General features: G+C 39.4%; 1 protein-coding gene across 2 annotated transcripts; it reads left to right on the top strand.

Annotated features, from left to right (window-relative positions):
- The first annotated feature begins 266 nt into the window (after positions 1–266).
- SERPINB12 (serpin family B member 12) lies at positions 267–17,155 on the top strand. Of its 2 annotated transcripts, none has more exons than XM_027766244.1 (7): positions 267–434; positions 1,552–1,626; positions 2,943–3,083; positions 4,896–5,013; positions 13,698–13,840; positions 14,839–15,006; positions 16,751–17,155. In XM_027766244.1, the coding sequence occupies exons 1-7, from the start codon at positions 267–269 to the stop codon at positions 17,153–17,155; spliced, it is 1,218 nt and encodes a 405-aa protein (XP_027622045.1). The 2 variants fall into 2 exon arrangements, with proteins under 2 accessions (XP_027622045.1, XP_006141893.1); XM_006141831.1 differs by having other exon boundaries at positions 1,552–1,686.
- The last annotated feature ends 3,539 nt before the right edge of the window (positions 17,156–20,694 follow it).

The raw sequence follows: 20,694 nt of genomic DNA, 5'->3' as shown, positions 1-20,694 counted from the left end.
CAGTTCCTCTGTTTCAACCACCTGGTTTGTGGTAATTTGTTATGGCAGCTCTAGGAAACTAATTCACACAACTAATAATTATATTGAATCCCATATTTATTTTTGGGAATGATGATGACCTTAGTTTTCTGGTTCTTAATAACATATTGAATAATTGTGTCTGATTATATTATTGGTATTCAAAATAAGAATTTTTTGTTTATCCTATTTTCCTCCAGTCAACATTTTCTCTTTCTTTTTGGTTATAGGCTGTTACCAGTTTTACAATGGAATCTCTTGTTTCTGCAAACACCAAATTTTGCTTTGATCTTTTCCAAGAGTTAAGCAAAAATGATCGTCTTAAAAATATGTTTTTCTGTCCTCTGAGCATCTCAGCTGCCCTTGGTATGATCCGCCTAGGGGCTAGAAGTGATAGCGCCCGTCAAATCGATGAGGTATATATCCACGAAGGTACTGCACCGGGTCCTGAGTGCCGCGTCCACACTCGGAGCCAGATTCTTACCCCACTCAGGCATGCTGGGGTGCTCAATGCGCCCTGGACTTGCTTAGAGCCCGTGCCTGTCTCCTCATGCTTTCTCCTCAGTTCTACCATTCTTGTTCAATCAATCTTCCACCTTCTTTTTAGTGCTCTCCTCTCATCCCATCTGACAGCTCTTCTCATTCATTTCTGTCTCCGTCTTTGTCTGCATGTCTGTCACTCTTTCTGTAATTATTGCTACGCGTTCTACTAGTAATTTTAAATACATGTATGTTTTTTCTCTTTCATTCACTCCATTAAATAAGCATTAGTTAAGCAGTATCTACTACTAGACCTTGGCACTCTCTTTGATTCTTTTTCTTTTGATTCACATCATAGTTTTCAAAAATTCTGTTGGTTTGTCTTTTGAAACATATCCAGAGTCCAGGCACTTCTTGCAGCCTCGCTGAGACCTAGGTGTGCATTTTACACTTATTGTCAGTTCAGACTTGCCATCTACAAAACACTCAATAGCTGCATGCTATTGGTGCTTCTGTATTCTTTTAGCTTAGTTATGCTTATTATTTTTTTCTTTTTCTTTTTTTTTTGCCTTAGGGCACGTGTGCTCAAGAGAGAGAGAGAGAGCGAGAGAGAGAGAGAGCGAGAGAGAGAGAGAGCGAGAGAGAGAGAGAGCGAGAGAGAGAGAGAGAATATGAGAGGGAAAGAAAGAAATAGCTTCTGAAAGGATAGCCATGCCACAATTCCTTCTCCTCTATTTTCCTCCTGGGATTTTGGGCATGCATGTACACATTCCTGGCATGAATTACACGCAGCCACATCCATGACTCGAACTGCAGTCAACCCTGTGAGAGTCCAGTGCCTTAACCGCCACACTACCTGTTGGTGCCTCAGCGTATTCTTAAATGCAGTCTTGGTAAAATCAGTTACTTCTCCTCCTTCCCACCTCACAACTTTCTGTAAAATACTGTTGACTGTTCAGTTTCATAATGTAATCATTATGAAAATGTTTCTGAAGCTATCCAGACTTCCTATTGTTCATATTGTCTGAAAGCCTCTATCCCATTCTCATGCAGGTACTACACTTCAATGAACTTTCCCAGAGTGAAAGCAAGGAACCTGACCCTTGTCTGAAAAGAAATAAACTAGAAGTGCCCGCTGACAGCTCTCTGGAAGGGGAAGAAAATACAAAGGGGTCTCTTAATCTTCAGGTGAGCCACTCCCAATACTCCTACCCCTTTATAAACTGCTCATCCAGGCAATGACTGCTGCTCCCCAAACGTTAGATCCTGGCTGCCACCAACAACAATAACCTCATAATCCATGATTCCTTTCTGATTATGTGTCTTAAATGTCCTTGACCATGTGCTAGTTTCTTAAAGAGTAGGATCTAGTATATTTTATTGTATTGTATTTTATTTTATTGTAAATTATTTAATTTTATTTATCATTATTATTTAATTTTCTATAAGGCACATGCACTCATGAGAGAGAGAGAGAGAGAGAGAGAGAGAGTAAGAAAGCAAGCCACAAGGTCTGGGACTTGAACCACAGTTGTCCATGTGGGAGTCAAGAGTCCCAACCACGGGAACCAGCAGTTAGCGTAATGGCTATGTCGCTGGACTCCCACGTAGTCGACCACGGTTCACGTCCAGGACCCGGTGGCTTAAAACTCACGCCGGGCATGTGTGCGTGCGTGCCCAAGATCCTGAGAGGAGAATGGATGAGAAGGGATTGCGGCATGACCATCCCCCTTGGGGGGTGATTTCTCGCTTTCTGTCTCTATGTCTTTCTCTGTCTGGCGAGTGCACACGCCCTATAGCGAAAATCTCTCTCAAAAAAAAGAAATAAATAAGAGCCCCAACCACCATGCTACCTGCTCACCCCAGGATCTAGTGTCTTGTATGCATGATAAAGAATCTTAGATCATAGTCCCATTACTCACCTGCTTCTGCAGGCCACAAGGTCCCAGGATGGAGTGTGGTTGAAGATGATGAGTAGTAAGGAGTATGGATTACCTGTGGAATTCTTATTCTCTGCTGTCATGTATTTTGGCCTGAAATCTGTGCTAACACACAAAACTGTTATTGGTTGTCTTACACCAGAAGCAGGAACAATATTTTTCAGGTTATTCCTATTTTAGAATGTCTATGAGGAGTGTGGAGAGACAATTATCTTTTGTTTACATGTGGAAAAAGCCAGGTACCGCAGTCTGAAGGAGAGTGTGCATGGCTGAGTTCCTACTTATTTTCCCTGGATGATCTTGATCCAATGGGGGAGCCAGGATCTTCCACTTGTCACTCTCCAACTCTCTCTTCTTCCCATGTCACTTTCCTGTATGATAACACAGAGAAATGACAGTTCACTAAGCAGCTCTAACTTGCTTCTGTAAGAAATATCTGTTCTTTAATGGTTCTTAGACATTATAATCACATTTCAGTTCATATTTTGTTTCTTCTTTTGTTAGGCCAAGTCCTCAAAGGATGAGAATCAACTTCTCAGCTGCTACTTTGAGCAACTTCTCTCCAAATTAGACAGGATCAGAACTGATTACACCCTGAGTATTGCCAACAGACTCTATGGAGAGCAAGAATTCCCAGTCTGTCCGGTGAGTTCTGTGTATAATGAGTGATTAACGCTGTCATCGATCATGCTATTTAAAAACAAGTGAGTAGCTGAATTACTCACCTGCCTCTGAAAACATAGATTTTTTTTTTTGATGGATGTGCTGTGGACTGGGGGAGGGGGGGAGGGAATGTCCAGGACCCATTGCCTTTTTTTTGGGAGGGGTTTTGTTATAGGGTGCATGCACTCACCATAAAGACAGAGAGAGGCAGAGAGACAGAATGTGAGAAATCATCCCCCGGAGGGATGGTCACACCACAATCCCTTCTCCTCCATTCTCCTCTTGGGATCTTGGGCATGCACACACATGTGCCCAGCATGAGTTTAAGCCACCGGGTCCGGGACTCAAACTACGGTCGACTACATGGGAGTCCAGCAACCATTACGCCAACTGCTGGTAACCATCCAGGATCCACTTCTGTCTGTCTTACACTTTTGTTTCCCTTATCTCTACTTTCAAGTTGAACAGCTTACGAGGTCCATTGTGAATGAAATCGAGTGGGTGGAAAGAGGTCTGAGTGAACAATGCCTTTGGAACACATGTGGGTTTTGTAATGGCATTCTCTTGTGACCCCTTTTCCTGATCAATGCACTTTGTCGTTCCTCTACTTGTTGGCTGTCCCCAGGCATTTAAAAAATCATCTTTGGTGTCATAATCACCTTCCCAATTACCCCTCCACCACTCCGCGCTCTCTATGCTCTTTCAAGGTGGAGTGGTGTCCCAGGGAGACTGCATCTGGAGCCAAAGGCCCAGGTATCATCTCTGTGACTAAACGACTTTATATCTGGAGCAAACTGTGTTTCGTTTTGGGCTTCGGTTTCCTCTCTAGTCACCAGAAGGCACCACATCCTGAGCAGTAAACATGAAGGATATGACCACAGGCAAATAAGTGACATAACCAGTTAGGTCTGCATGAATCAGGGGAGAAGAATGGGCTAGTTTTGATTAGATTGCTGTGTTCTCTTTCAATGTAAATGAGATGTAGTGTTCTGGTTTTATTAAAAAAAAACAAGCTTTTTTTTGAGTTTAAATTCACATACATGATTCTCCTATTGAAAGTGTACATATCAATGATTTTGGTGTACTACATTATTCATTTGTTAAAAATTATGGTAAAATACAACATAGAATTTGTCATTTCAACCGCTTTTAAGTATATTATTCAGTAGCTTAATTATGGTCACAATGTTGTATAACCATCATCCTATGTATTTCTGTAACTTTTTCATCATCTCAGATAGAGATCTTCAAATCTGCAACCATTAAGGTTTTTTAAATAATTATTTATTTAATTTCATTTATTCATTCACTTATTTTAATTTGACCAGAGAGAGACAGAGAGAGAGAAAGAGTGAGAAAGCAACCTGCCAGGTCCGGGACTTGAACCATGGTCAGTCATGTGGGAGTGTCCAGCACCTTAACCACCACGCCGTCTGCTGGTTCCAAAAGGGTTTTTAATTATTAAAAATGGAAGCATTTTACTGCTAAGTCTCTCAAATTACTTGATATTATTTTGTGTTGGCTACACAAATAAATTGTTCAAATATAATGAAAAGAGAGTTAGTAGGAAAGACTTGTACCCTGGTTACTGTAAACGCTTCATGAATAAGCTATATTGCTGGGACAACCAAAATGTCTGCTACTTAAGGTTGGAGTTGGAAGCACACATGTCTTCCAGTGTTAATGACAGGGTGTATCTTCTCATTAGGCTTCTGTGACCATCTCACTCCACTATTAGAAATTCCATATGATTTTATCATACTAATTTTTTTTGTATGTCCTCCAACTGAACAGGAGTTCTTAGAGGCTGTGATTAAATTTTACCATACAACTATTGAAAGTGTTGATTTCCGGAAAGAGACTGAAAAATCCAGGCAAGAGATCAACTTCTGGGTTGAATCTCAAAGTCAAGGTAAGAAAGACCAAACACACTAGCTGGTGTTCCTTTCCATCGAAAGAAAACTAGTTAGCCCAGCTTTTCAGATCACTAACGGATTGAGACAAGACACTCACCTATGTGGACTAGGTTCACAGACTGTTTTGAATAGAATCAAATAGCTAAAATGCTTTGATGTTACTGTTATTTATATTGATTGCCCTTCCGCTCTATCGTGAAAGTAAGATGTTGTTTTGCTAAGCACAATGTTAACTCAGTCAGCAAAGTGTTAACTCTTTCCATTAATACTAAAGGGTCAATAAAAAGCTAAGATTATAAAGGAGTTCAAGTTACTCAGAGTGAGAAGGAATGATAAAATACTGTTCTTATCAACTATTCACTAGATGTGTAGGTATTTTCTGAATGAGAGAGATAGTAGCAAGTGGTGGTGGTCTGAGTTTAGCGTAAATATTTTAATAATAAAATTCTTCTAGTTCTTCCCAACTCCTAGCAAATGGTAGCTCTAAATGGAAAAGAGGTCAGACCACGTGAGCATGGGGATCCTAAAGCTGTTCCTTCCCGATCACGTGTAAATACAAGCTGGTATCCCAGTTTGCTCGCCGATGGCCCCTAACACACACTTTCCTGGTTATTTGACATATACTTTTCTGGACACCGTGTATAGAAATGACCCACCGTGCCTCCTGGGCATTACTCTTTACAACTGTACTTATCTCCTACTCTTTAACTATCCTCTTTCTAATCTCCCCTTCATGTGTCCCAGTTACATGACTATTCAAAAAAACATACAGATTTTACAACTTTGGAGTAATATTAGTGTTTGTGAAATATCTGTACCCTTCCTGCATTTAACTTGGCAGAGAAAGAGGCTGTTTATTTCTGAGGTGCTTGCCTTAAAACCAAATCAGAAACAAAATGAAATTGGACCAAACTGAAAACAAATTCGTTAAGTGGCTTTTTTGTTGATGGCCTCCTTGGCTTTCAGTAGCAGTGTCTTGATAATGATAGAGTAGGAATAAGAGGGATTTTGCCTTTAACAAATTCCATGATTCTCTGAAGCAATATTTTCTTTCTTTCATAAACGGGACCCATAGCATCATGTCGTAAATGGCTTCTCCTCACAGACTCTGCTTCAGTTTGAATATTTAGAATTCCCTTATTATGGAATGTGCTTTCTATGACATAAATGAATCACTGTCAATTTTTGAGTCACACCAGTGTTTCAGTACTGCACATTCAATCACCCAAAGACTCAAAACCCAACTTCCCTATAAACTATGTATTGAAATTGGAGTTCATCTGTCATTAGAATGATTTAAAATGCAATATTTGGGGCTTACAACATCTCCTCTGTGTTTGTGTGTGTGCGTGTGTGTGTGTATACACACATATATATGACTTAAAAGGTGTTTTTTTATTTGAGCCATAGCGAATTTCAAACCTACCATAGGCGACATGGCATCTTATATTTACTTGCAATTGATATATAAATTTACATTGCCTTAATAAGAGCTCGGCCAAATATAAATATTTTTATTGGGTCATTGGGAAAGTTATGATGCATTTTTTCATAGAAAGTCATAGAAAAATATGTCATGACTTTTCTGACGACCTAATAGTATTGCTTTATACAATGAACTAAAAACAAGGGAAGCTACAGATAGTTTCAGACAGGAGATGTTTTTAAAAGACGGCTCTCATAAAGATGGAGAACAGAGTGGAAGTGAGCAGAGTTGCATGTGGATACAAGTTTGGGAGTCATTGTGTAAGAGCAAGGGGGAGGCACTGGTAGCATGGACCAGTTGGTGGTAGAGGCGATGGTGAGAAGTGGGTGAGTGTGAGAGATACTAAGAGGATCAGATGGATCTGGGCAATCATTTGGCGAGGTGATGAATCGTTTAGTGAGAGTGAGAGAGTTACCAAGAATGACTTACAACATTGACTTGAGTATTTAATTCTTCAAAATGCAAAACCAAGTATATATATCCAAATAAACAAACTGCCATCTAACACATCATCTATATCTCATTATAACATATATTAAATATTTGAATGCAATTTTCAAACAATTGGGAGATTTTCCTATACACGAATAGGGGAAATATGCCTTATCCAGGATTGAGGCTTTTTTTTTGAGTTTTTTAAAAATGATAAAGTATTCTCGAATAAGGTTTCTGTCCTTAGATTTGAAGGATTATTTGTTGTAAATATTGCTGATTAAGGACTGGGCTCTTCATTCTGGATTTGCTTCTGAATTTAGCATAGTCAACTACTGAGAGGCCTAAACTTTTAAGTCTTTTTCTTTTCTGTTTCTTGTTATTTCCAGTGGTCCTGTCCCTCTACACCATCTCCCCACTAGATTTATCTCCCATTCCCCATGTCAGAGACTCAAACACCCAAATCTATGTTTCACAGGAGGAAGTGTTGGAATTTAGTGGAAAAGAAGGAAGGGACCATTCCCCTTGGTGCTGACACTCCAGACGAGGCTGAGAGAGTGCTCCCTTTCTACCAGAGCAGGCAGATTTGAAAAGCAGGATAAGCTTTTCCCCTTGGGCTTAAAGTTTATTTGCCTGGCTGGACACAAACCAGGAGATTTTTTTTTAAATTCCCATTGTGAGGTTGGGTATGATGTTCATGTGTGAGGAAAGTTTGGATCACACGAGAGAACACAGGTAGTGCATTGCATTTCCTGCCTTCAGATAGTACCAAGACCCAGGGCATTTGTACAAGTTCCAAGTTTGGCAGCCTGGGAAAAATAGTTGACTTCAGGTTCTCTTTTGTATCTAGGCAACACTTTCTGCTCATCTCCTTCATTTTCTGGCTTCCTTTCTCTGTCTCCTGTTCTCCTCACACTGACTTAGGTGTCTTTCTTTTGGAGAAGTGTTCAAATTCCCAAATTATTTGTCCTCCTGCTTCCATATGCATGAAAGTTTCCTTTCATTCAAGTCATCTTTCAAGAGGGAGACAGTGCACTATAGAAATTTACATTAAGACCGGAATATAGTTTCTCCTTGTTGAGTTATCTTTCCCAAAGTTTTTCTAAGCATAGATAATGTCAACATAACCTATTATTCCATGGTTTTAAAATTTATTATTCAAGAGATCCTCTTGAAGTGGAAGGGTATTTTCTTTTTAAGACCTCAGTGGGTATCAAGCAACTGATGATTTGGAACTTTGAACTGGGAAATGGTGCAGCACCCTGAAGATGGATTTTTGCTGGATAGTGTTGGTACTATCCCAGTTTGTCTTATGGCTCTGTTATGGTGGAAGGAACTGCAAAGCCAAGGCAAAATCTGGAAGGTCTGAGGATTGCTCTTAGCTATGTCTTGGCTGCATGGCTCACCTCTCACTAGCTGCAGTTTATTCTTCTGTATAAAAGGGAAGACAATACCTCCTTCTCATGACTTATATAAGATGAAATGAGAGAAGGCATGTGAGACATCTTAATATGTATTTTTGTTTATAGGTAAACACACATACTATTCTGAGGTGAGTGGTTAAAATAGGAAGTTTATACCATAGTTTTTTTTCTCTATGAGACTATCATATAGTCAGGTTACTGTGCCTTTTACTGAAAGATATATCATGATATAAGGTATCTTATGACAAGTTGCAATCCCAAGTGATGTAGAGAATCAGAAGAGAATTTTTTACGTGGCATGCTCTGGATCCGATCCCCTTAAAGATGGGGTGAACGTCTTCTTCCCACCATCACTTCATCACTCCCACTCTTGCCTCCACTTTAACTTATTGAGAACTGTTACTGATTTAATTTTCTCTCTTTTTAAAATTTTATTTATTATTATCATAATCTTGATTAAATTACATTGAATCACATATATCTTTACAGCATATTACATTTCTTTTCTCGAAGGAATACCATGCATATCAGTCAAGACAAAGACATTGCTATCCACATCATCATCATCAAATAGCTTCCTTCAGCTCTACTTTGTTCAAGTTGTTCATATAAAGAAATGCTATAGATTTTTGAATATTGATTTTGTATCCTGCCACTTTAGTGTATGTATTTTTTTATTTTTAAAATAATTATTTTAATTTAATTTTATTTTTATTTATGCATTCAATCACTACATAATTTAGATTGTAAAGAGACTTTATCCAGCGTAATATACACCTCAGTCCTGTATTCATTTATTATTTTGAGAAGTTTTTTCATGGAAACCTTTGGATCTTCTAAGTATACCATCATGTCATTTGCAAAGACAGATATTTTCAGCTCTTCTTTGCCTATTTAAATGCCTTTTATATTGGTCTCTTTTCTGATTGCATTGGCTAAGATGCATGGGCTAAGACTTCCAGCACTGTATTTAAAAGCAGTGGAGAAAGGGGGCAGCCTTGTCTAGTACCGTTTTTTTTTTAGCAGAAAGGCTTTTCCCCACTCAGTATTATGTTAGCTATAGGTTTCTTTCTTTCTTTTTTTTTTTTTTGGAGAGGTTTTTTTGCTATAGAGTGCGTGTGCTCGCCAGACAGACAGAGAGAGACAGAGAGACAGAAAGTGAGAAATCACCCCCAGAGGGGATGGCCACGCCACAATTCCTTCTCCTCCGTTCTCCTCTTGGGATCTTGGGCATGCACGCACATGCATCCAGCGTGAGTTTTAAGCCATCAGGTCCGGGACGCGAACCGTGGTCGACTACGTGGGAGTCCAGCGACATAACCATTATGCTAAGTGCTCGTCCCCTAGCTATAGGTTTTTCATACATGGTTTTTATTGTGTTGAGAAATGACTCTTCTACACCAATCTTACTGAGAGTCTTAATCATGAAAGGAAATTGTATTTTGTTAAATGCTTTCTCTGCATCAATTGAGATGATCAAATTTTTTAAAATCTTTATTTCTGTTAATATGGCGTATTATATTTATGGTCTTGTGTATGTTGAACCACCCTTCCATGCCTTGAATAAAGTCTACCTGGTTGTGATGAATAATCTTTGTTATGTGTTGTTGGATACGATTTGTAAGTATCTTGTTGAGAATTTTTGCATCTATATTCATCAGAGATATTGGTCTGTAGTTTTCCTTTTTTTGTCATGTCCTTACCTGTTTGGGGAATGAGGGTGATGGAGGCTTCATAAAATGACTTTGGAAGGTTTCCTTCCTTTTGAATCTTTAGAAATAATTCAAGTAGGATAGGGGTTAACTTTTCCTTAAATGTTTTATAGAATTCAGAAGTGAAGTCATATGGACCTTGGTTTTTCTTTCTCAGGAGGTTACTTATTACTGAGTCAATCTCATGGATCTGTTATGGCTCGTTATGGGTCTCTTCAGGTTTTCTATGTCCTCCTGATTTAATCTTGGTAGATTATATACATCCAGGAATCTGTCCATCTCCTCCATGTTCTCTTGTTTGTTGGTATACAGTCTATCATAGTATTCTCTAATGATGTTTTGTATTTCCATTATGTCTGTTGCAATGTTGCCTGTTTCATCACATGTTTGATTTATCTGGTTTCTTTCTTTCTTCTTCTTTATCAGTCTAGGCAGTGTTAGGGTTAGTGTTAGAGTTTAAGGATAGTGCTAGAAAAGGATTAGGGTTTGAGTTTAGGGATAGTGTTAGTTCTGTTCTAATCTTTATTATTTCTTTTTACCTGGATTTTTGTTGTTGTTGTTGTTGTTGTTTATCCAATTCCCTGAGGCATGATGTTAAGTTATCTATTTGCCACCTTTCCATCTTTTTCTTATGTGCACTAATTGCTATGAATTTCCCTCTTATGACTGCTTTTGCTGTGTCTCATAGATTATGGAAACTCGTGTACTAATTATCATTTGTTTCCATATTTTTTTTATTTCAGACTTAGTTTCTTCAGTAGCTAAGAAGTCATTAAGCAGTAGGTTGTTCTGTTTCCATGTGTTTGTGTATTTTTGAATGTGTATCTTGAAATTAATATTGATTTTAATTCCATCATAGCTAGAGAAGATGCTGGATATTGTTTTTATGCCTTTGAATCTGTAAAGGCTTGATTTGTGTCCTGTCATATGGTCAATCTTTGAAAAGCTTCCATGCCAGGATGAGAAAATGTATGGTTTTTGTTTTTGGCTTAAGGTGGGAAGTTCTACAGATGTCTGTCAAGCCCATTCGATTTATAGTATCGTTTAGGTCCTGTATCTCTATTTATTTTTTGTCTAGAAGATCTATCTAAAGGAGATAATGGGGTGTTGAGATCCCCAACAATTATAGTGTTGCTCCCTCTCTCCCCTTTTAGCTCCAGCAGTCTTTCCTTCACATGTTTAGGTGCTCCTGAGTTGGGTGCATAGATATTTATAAGCATTATGTCTTTTTGCTGAATTAACCCATTTACTATTATATAGTGCACTTCTTTGTCTCTTTTTACAGTCTTTGTCTTGAAGCTTATTTTGTCTGAAATTAATATTGCAATTCCAGCCCATTTTTTAATTTCCATTTGCATGGATTATCTTTTTCCAGCCCTTCACTTTTAGTCTATGTATGTCTTTATCATAAGGTGCATTTCTTGTAGGCCACATATAGAGGGTTTCTGTTTTTTTATCCATTCGGCCAGTCTGTGTCACTTAATTGGAGAATTTAATCCATTAACATTGAATGTCATTATTGATAGTTCCAGACCTGTTCCTATATTAAGTGAGGCATTTTCTTGTTCATTTTTTGTTCTCTTATAACTGTCCATCTGACTTTTTAGTTTTCCTGGTATAGCACTTCCTTCAAAATCTCTTGAAGAGCTGGTCTGGAATTGTTAAATTCTCCCAGATTTTGTTTGTCTGACAATGTTTTTAGCTTTTTTTCCCATATGAAAGATAGTCTTGCTAGGTATTATATTGTTTGACATTGTTTTTCATTCAACACTTTTTCTATATTTTCCCATTTTTTTCCTTACTTGCATTGTTTCAGGCCAGAGGTCTGATGTTAGCCTGATGGGGTGACCTTTGTAAGTAACTTGATGTTTTCCCCTTGCCAATTTTGGTATCTTGTTTTGTCTGTTGTTTTTGCCAATCTGGCTATGATTTCCCTTGGAGAGGATCTTCTTGGGTTAATTCTACTTGGGGTCCTATGTATTCCTTGGGTATGGATATTTGAAAGCCTTTCTAGGTTTGGAAAGTTTTCCTCCAGGATTTCATGGAATAAATTATCAATGCCCTTATTATTTTCTTCCTCCTCTGGGATCCCAGTTATGTGGATGTTGGGGCTCTTGATAGTATCCAGTATTCCTTGTATATTATTCTCATTTTTCTTGGTTGTTTTCTCAATCTTCTTAATACTTTTTTCTAGGTCAAAGGTTTTGTCTTCTACATTTGAGATTCAATCTCCTGCATGATCTAATTTACTTTTTAATACTTTTTTTGGGGGGGGGAGAGATTTTCACTATAGGGTGCATGCACTCACCAGATAGACAGAGAGATACATAAAGACAGAAAGCGAGAAATCACCCCCCAGGGGGGATGGTCACGCCGCAATCCCTTCTCCTTCATTCTCCTCTAGGGATCTTGGGCACGCATGCACACGCGCCCGGCGTGAGTTTTAAGCCACTGGGTCTGGGACGCGAACCGCGGTCGACTATGTGGGAGTCCAGCGACATAGCCATTACGCTAACTGCTGGTTCCCTACTTTTTAATACTTTTGAGAGAGGTGTTAATTTCCTGTATCACATTCTTCATCCCTAACAGTTTTGTCTGCTTTTTTTAAGGTGTCTGTTTCTTCTTTCAGATCATGAAAGGGCTTCCTCATTTCCAGGAGCTAATCGTCTCTTTTCTCTTGCACCTCAGTTTGGTCACTACAAATATTCTGAATTACTAATCTGACATGTCCACAACTTCCATTGTGTTGTCTGTGGGTGATGTGGAATTGCCGTTTTTATTAGACTGAAAGTGTCTATGCTAATATTTTTTCTTTAACATTTGTTTAAATGTCAAAGGGTACATGCATTTCCAGAGAAATACTGAGTCAGAGAGAGAAAGTAAGAGGGAGAAAGAAACTTTTATTGTGCACGGTCACATCACGATCCCTTCTTCTCCATGACTCCATGAGCCACGGGTCCTGCCAGTTAGGGCCTACAGACACAGCCTGGTGTCAGACAAGGCCGCTGGTTTGAATCAGTTTCTGGATGGGGTGAGGAGGGGCGCAAGTTTTTCTTAAAGTCCGGAGACACAAACCTGAAATCCAAAGGCGAGTGGGGGTAGGGTAATGAGCCACGGGTCCCGGCTGTTAGGGCCTGCAGCCACACACAGCCTAGTGTCCGGCAAGGCCACTGGCTTGAACCAGTCTTCCTGTTTAATTTTCTTATATTAGTTTATGAATGAAACAATCTCTAGCATTTGAGACGTTAAGCCACATTGAAAAAAAAAAATCTACTGAGACCAGCAGTTAGCATAATGGCTCTATCGCTGGACTCCCATGTAGTTGACTGCAGTTCGAGTCCTGGAGCCAGTGGTTTAAAACTCACGACAGGCACGTGTGCATGTGTGCCCAAGATCCCGAGAGGAGAAGAGAGGAGAAGGGATTGTAGCGTGGCCATCTCCCCGGGGGGAGGGGTGATTTCTCACTTTCTGTCTCTCTGTTTCTCTCTGTCTGGCAAGTTCACGCGCCCTATAGAAAAAACCTCTCCAAAAAAGAAAAAAAAATCTACCTACTACCTGCATGACCCCACCTTTTTTTTTTTGGATACAATTCATACTCAGGTTATTCTCTGGGACTTTCTCTTTAGGTAAAATCAAGGAACTCTTCAGCAAAGACACTATCAGTGAGGCAACTGTGCTGGTACTGGTGAATGCTGTCTACTTCAAGGCCAAGTGGGAAAAGCATTTTGATTGTGAAAACACAGTCGACGCACCTTTCTCTCTTACCGAGGTACTGCAATACCTTTGCAATGGCTTTGTAGGTTTCTGTGTATCATTTCCACCAAGAATGACTTTCAGTAGGAATATTCCAACCTTAAACGTTTTGAGTTATGGCTTACATTTATAATGAGAACATTTTGCTATTAATAAAAACCCAGTCCCTGTAATTTATTGAGCATTTTTGTACCAACTATCTACTTTATTGACTACTTTCCATCTGTTTCATTTATTCCTCCAAATAACACTATGAAGTGCATGTTATTATTTCACTTAGGAGTTGATGGAAAAAAAATTGGCTAAGTTGTTTATCCACATTCATGTGGTAGGATTCACATCTGCAAACCTCAAAAACCCAGGTTCCAAGCCTCTAGGTTTAGAATGAGAAGAAAGTATAAAAGTTGGGTCCCCACCAACCACCTGTTAGTGGGGTAGCTTTATCCCTGGGGGCAAGTGTTTCTCTCAAATATTTCCTGTCCTCATCTATAGATTTATGGCCCCCAGTACCCCACTTCAAGATCATTGAGAAGTTCAAGGTGCCTGGCATGTTCCGCTTTCTTCTGAAGGAAGCCTATGACGCAGAAAGTGCTGTTATTTACTGTGCAGATGATCATATTTTCACCAGTGGCTCCCACTGGTGCTGTGGGGTGTGGTCTTCCACATTAGAAGGGAGAGGAGTGGCATGAGGCTAGAGGCTGGAGTGGATTAGGCATTGAATATGGAGAGCTATCAGGACTTGTTTCTGTGACTAGGCTGTGAGAAAGAAATGTTTGAATAGAGTGTCTACTAGCTAGTAAGTCTTGGGAGCTGAAGAACTGATTGAAAACATGGAAGAACAAAGTATTGGCAAAGTTAAGGGCCAACTGATGGGAGAGTTGGGGTGGACTCTCTTAGACTGGTGTGACTCAAGGCTTCTCATCTTAAATAATGCCTGTGCTCAGGGGTGTTGGGGCCACCTGGTTTGTGAGCTTGTTATGGCTGTCCAGTGACTTCCTATCTTGTCTACTGCAGAGTGAAAAGAAGAATGTGAAGATGATGCATCAAAAAGGTCTATTTAGAATTGGCTTCATAGAGGAGCTGAAGGCACAGATTCTTGAAATGAAATATACCAAGGGGAAGCTCAGCATGTTTGTCCTGCTGCCGACTTGCTCTGAAGATAATGTGAAGGCTCTGGAGGAGGTAAACCCATTTTCATGCCCCTACAAAATATGCAATTATAGACTGTTGGAGAACAATATTGCTTTCTATCATGCTGAGAAGAAGGGTGGCACCTTAGAGTTATCTGTTGGAGATATCAAAGAAAAATAATTAGAGTTAGATTAGATATTTATTCTTTATTTGTTTAGAGCTGAAGAACAAATTCCACAAATGCTAGAACTGGAGTTTCCTCTTTAATCCCTTAGCTCTCTGCAAGTGTTTTTTCAGACAAAGACATCTGTATTTTGAGTAACTTCAAAATTATAATAAATGAAAAAGTAAATAGTAGGTTTTTTTTTTCTTTTTCTACAGAGCATGTGTGCTTTCCAGAGAGAGATGTGTGTGTGTGTGTGTGTGTGTGTGTGTGTGTGTGTGGCAGAAAGTGAAAAACCACTCTCCTGGGGGAATGGCCATGCTGCTATCCTGTGGGGTGTGGTCTTCCACATTAGAAGGGAGAGGAGTGGCATGAGGCTAGAGGCTGGAGTGGATTAGGCATTGAATATGGAGAGCTATCCATTCTCCTCTCAGGATTTTGGGCATGCATGCACATGTACCTGGCTTGGTTTTCAAGCTGCTGGGCCCAGAGCTCAAATCATGCTATTGGCCATGTGGGATCCAACCTATTTAACCTCTATGCCAGCAGGCCCTGAAGTAGCTCCTCCCTGCTAAATAGTTTAAATTTTGGTCTCTTATTCAGAGTATTTTTCTGTAAAGGTCCAATTAAAACTTGTTAGCCAAATCCCATTTTTGGGTATATGTCCCTTTATAGAAGTATAGATAGTGATACTGGTACAGATTGCTTGTGAGATAGAAATTAATAAATTCTGGGGAGCTCAGCTACATTGTTCAAGGAGATAAAAAGTGAGAGAAAGGGAGAGAAAGAGTGAGCTACCAGTATAGTAACTATGATATTAATAACAATCATTATTCAAAATTTATTGTGTGTCAACACTATATTAAGTATTTTACATATGTTATTTTATTAAATCTTTGAAATAGCTAATTGTATTATCTCTGTTTTATAGAAGAGGCAATTTAACTACAGAATGCTGAGGCTTGGCCTGACTCACCCAACTAATCAACTGAACTTTGCTGGGTCTTGAATATTAGTCTATCAAATACCAAAGCATGCCGAACCCAAATTGTCCTATAGCTTCTGATGAAGAAGATATTTTTACTTGGAAAAATTTTAAATGAAATGGGACTATGTTGAAGCTTAGAGAAAGACCTGGGAGGTTATCACTGACTGTTGAAATGGACTCAGGCACTTAAAGTAATTGAGGTATTTTTGTAGATTCATACTCTGACTTCACATATTATTTATTTATTTTTTTGTAGCTTGAAAGGAAAATCACCCATGAAAAAATAGAGGCTTGGAGCAGCTCAGAAAACATGTCAGAAGAAACAGTAGCCCTCTCCTTCCCCCAGTTCATCCTGGAAGACAGCTACAATCTCAATGCCATTCTACAAGACATGGGCATTAAGGATATATTTGATGAAACGAAGGCCAACCTTACTGGAATCTCTCCAAGTCCCAATCTGTACTTGTCAAAAGTTGTCCACAAGACCTTTGTGGAGGTGGATGAGTATGGCACACAGGCAGCTGCAGCCACTGGGGCTGTCGGCATGGCAAAGTCAATGCCACGTTGCATTGAATTTAATGCTGACCATCCTTTTCAGATTCATACTCTCTGACTTCATATTATATTTATTTATTTTTTTGTAGCTTGAAAGGAAAATCACCCATGAAAAAATAGAGGCTTGGAGCAGCTCAGAAAACATGTCAGAAGAAACAGTAGCCCTCTCCTTCCCCCAGTTCATCCTGGAAGACAGCTACAATCTCAATGCCATTCTACAAGACATGGGCATTAAGGATATATTTGATGAAACGAAGGCCAACCTTACTGGAATCTCTCCAAGTCCCAATCTGTACTTGTCAAAAGTTGTCCACAAGACCTTTGTGGAGGTGGATGAGTATGGCACACAGGCAGCTGCAGCCACTGGGGCTGTCGGCATGGCAAAGTCAATGCCACGTTGCATTGAATTTAATGCTGACCATCCTTTTCTCTTTTTCGTCAAACATAACAAAACACAAACCATTCTCTTCTATGGCAGGGTCTGTTGTCCTTGAAAGAGGCACACTGTCTTACATGTGAAAGCTGCAGGAAAATGGCAATTTAATATCATGTACACCCATGTCTTCATACCTGTGTCAATATCTAAAGCTGACTGCATCCGTTCCAACTCCATGCTCCCTTCCTCCAGCTCTCAGCCTTGCTTATCCTGATCTTTCTCTCTGTGGTTGATTTTCCTCTAAATCTGTTTAATTTCTTTTTTCTTCTTTTCTCTTTCTTTTATTTCTTCATTTTCTTTTTGCTAGAGAGCAGGCGGAATCACTGGAGAGAGTAAAAGAGGGAGATACCATTCCTATGAGGATGGTCATGGTGCATTGCTCTCTTCTTTTCCTATTTCAATATATTGGGCACACACATGTACACACACACACACACACACACACACACACACACACACATGCACACACAGTATATTTTTTCAAGCCATCAGGTCCAGGACTTGAACTGTGGAGTCAGCCATGTGGAATCCAGCCACCTTAAGTACCACACCATTGACTAGCCCTAAGTCTGTTAATATCAAAGGACCCTGTCTCCGTCCCTAACTTTTCATCATCCTAAACTTTAGAGCATATAAACTCACCACTGTGACCTGCAGTCAACACAATTCCCATTGGTATTGATTTTATTTAAGTTACCTATCTCCCTGTGAAAGAATCTTGAAAGCTCAGGTCATTCTAATGCTTCTAGGAGATTGTAAACTCTGCAGCTATGTTAACATGGGTGGTAGGAGCAAATGTCTGCTTGGAATGCTTTGGAAATCCATTTTCTTTCTGTTTTTCTTTTAGTTTTTGCTGTAGGGCATATGCACTTGTGAGAGAGAAAGAGAGAGAGAGAGAAAGAGAGAGAGAGAAATTACTCCCAGAAGAGATGACCATACCTTGACCCCTTCTCAAATGATCTTCTTTCGTGATTTGGAACATGCATGCACACATGCATGGTGTGAATTTCAAGGTACCATCTCCAGACCTTGAACTGTGTAGTTAGCCATGTGGGATTCAATGCCTTAAATTCCATGCCACTTGATGTCCTAGTGTTATGCACATAGAAGCCCTTGCCAAGAAGTTCTTTGGCTTCATATCAAGTTCTAGTCTACTGAAGCTCTGATGTCTGAGTATTTAGACTTCTAGCCTGGACCTTTGTTCTCTGATACGACAGTGTGTTCTCTGCCTTAGCTGAACACTCTGGAATGACTACTTGCATGTGTAACTCTATAAATTGGTTAGTTTCTTTTCTGTAGAGCTGAATTTCTAGTCATGGTTGTGGCCCAGCTCCCCTGCCCTGCCATATGACTGCCTCCCTCTGACATTGTCTGGTGTTTCTTGCATTCTTATTCTTGTACTTGGTAAACATGTTTTCTCATTCATATTGGGGTTTCTCAGAATTTGAAGCATGTGAGGGGCTTTATCTACTTACAATGGTGAGAAAGAGGAAGAGTCAAAGCTTTCTACAGATTAGTAAGACATATTCTGTACTACTCTTATTATTAATTAAAATGTTGCTCCTTAGTGAGCAATGCATTTTTGATATTAGTTAACTATATAGTTTTTTGTCAACTCACCTTTCTTAGTGATATCAATTTAACTTTAAAAATGCCACCCCGAGGGACCAGCAGGTGGCGTAATAGTTATTCGCACGTAGTCGACTGCCATTCCAGTCCTCAACTCAGCCGCTTAAAACTCATGCTGGGTGCATGTGCGTGCATGCCCAGTCTCAAGAAGAGATTTGGAGAAGGGACTGCAGCATGGCCATTTCCCCCCCGGGGGTGGAAGTGGGCCTAATTTCTCATTTTCTGTCTTTGTCTCTCTGGTGAGCATATGTGCCCTATAGCAAAAATCTCTCTAAAAAAATTTTTCCCCCAAATATGGAAATGCATAATCTATAAAGTTAAAAACTCATCTTAGTTCCATAGGAAAAATTCATTTTGCCCCAGTACTAACTTCTCCCAAATTTTCATTATAATTGTAAGATATATATTCACAATAGTTCTAAAACCTCAGAGTGATACTCAATTGAACGTGATATGTGGAAGAAATTTCTGTTAATTACACATTAATGTGGTACACAAATACCTGTCAGTCTTCCAATGCCCTCCCATTACTGCCTTCCCCTGAATTCAGAAACACTAGATATTTTCCAATCTAAATCCTATCTATCTCTCTCTCTACTTTGTACTTGCTGGTGTTCCTCTGTCTTTCTCACAAACTTTTTCTTTTTCTCACCCTACAGCCATTTAAAACCAAATGAAACTCAATCACTATGACATAGGGGAGGGTGGGCACAAGCATTGGCTCTTTCGCTCCTAGGCAGTATTCATCACAAGCAAAATATTTTTGGTGAAGACAAGAACAGAAGGAACTCTGGTACCAACGTTCTTGGGCTTCTATATTTCAAATATCCTACCATTAATGTGTTACAGAGCTAGGTCATGCAGGTAGGAGAGGGTTCTACCTTAGTCTGGAGAACTGCGTTAGATGGAAGCCTATAAGACACTGGGAATTATGTTCAAAATTAGGAACTACTGACTCTTGAGTTTCCTTGCACCAGCAAGATTGACCTTCTAGTATGGCAGCTGGAGGCAGAAAGAGTATACAAGTCAGTCAGCTGCTGTGGTTGCTAGCAAACCTATTAGAGCATGAAAATCGCTGGCATGAGCTCCTTGTTTTCTCAGTCCAAGGTTCCTTCCATCCAGCAATGTTGACAGGTAGAACCAAAGTGGCAATGTAGTTTCAAAAAGAATTGATTCATTTATGTTGACTGTAAATATTCTGGTAACCATGGATGTATTGTACCCATTGGCTCTCTAGTACTCTCTGGTTCACAGACTCTTTCATTCAACCGAGTTCTTCCGTGTGATTTCATACACTATTTCATGCATACTCTCCCCTCAAACTCCTCCCCAGATTTTCCCTGGAGCAGGGGCAAGCCAGAACACATGTTGCTTCAGCCTTAATTGCTGTTTGTTCCTTTTGCATGTGTGGTATTTTTTTTTTAAATTGCAGTATCTTTGACTTAAGGCAGAGGTCCAACTGGAGCAATAAGACAGGGAACTGTATCGTCTCAGTGGATGGCTTTGTTCCACAGAGGAATGCCCACCCCAAACGTGTTCTTCACTCACATTACCCATGTTATAGTCTGTTTTCTCAGATCCCTATTCTTATCTTTTTCTTTTTACTCAATTCAAATAAGTCAAATTCTTTCCTTTTCATTCAATAAAAACAAAACAAAACAAAGTCCCCAAGTGTGCACACTTCTTATGAAGGTTCTTTATATACTTAAAATTTAATTTATAAATTCTTATAATAAAATACTTTTCTCTTATTGGATAAATTATGTTTTCTATCATGTGCATCAGCTCTTTAGCTACAAATGGATAAAAGGATTTAAAAATCAATTAAATGCATTATAGTGGGGTTGAGAAAAACTCATCCACCCTTTTTTGACACACCCAGGTTCTGAACAAATCATCCCATGATCAAGGGTAAAGTAATGGGAAAAAAAAGTGTAGTGTTATGACAAAAAAAAACGTCAAATAGGG

Source organism: Tupaia chinensis, unplaced genomic scaffold, assembly GCF_000334495.1.
Source record: "Tupaia chinensis unplaced genomic scaffold, TupChi_1.0 Scaffold000065_1, whole genome shotgun sequence".
In the NCBI taxonomy this organism is placed as follows: domain Eukaryota; kingdom Metazoa; phylum Chordata; class Mammalia; order Scandentia; family Tupaiidae; genus Tupaia; species Tupaia belangeri.
This window is presented reverse-complemented; position numbering and strand designations above follow the sequence as displayed.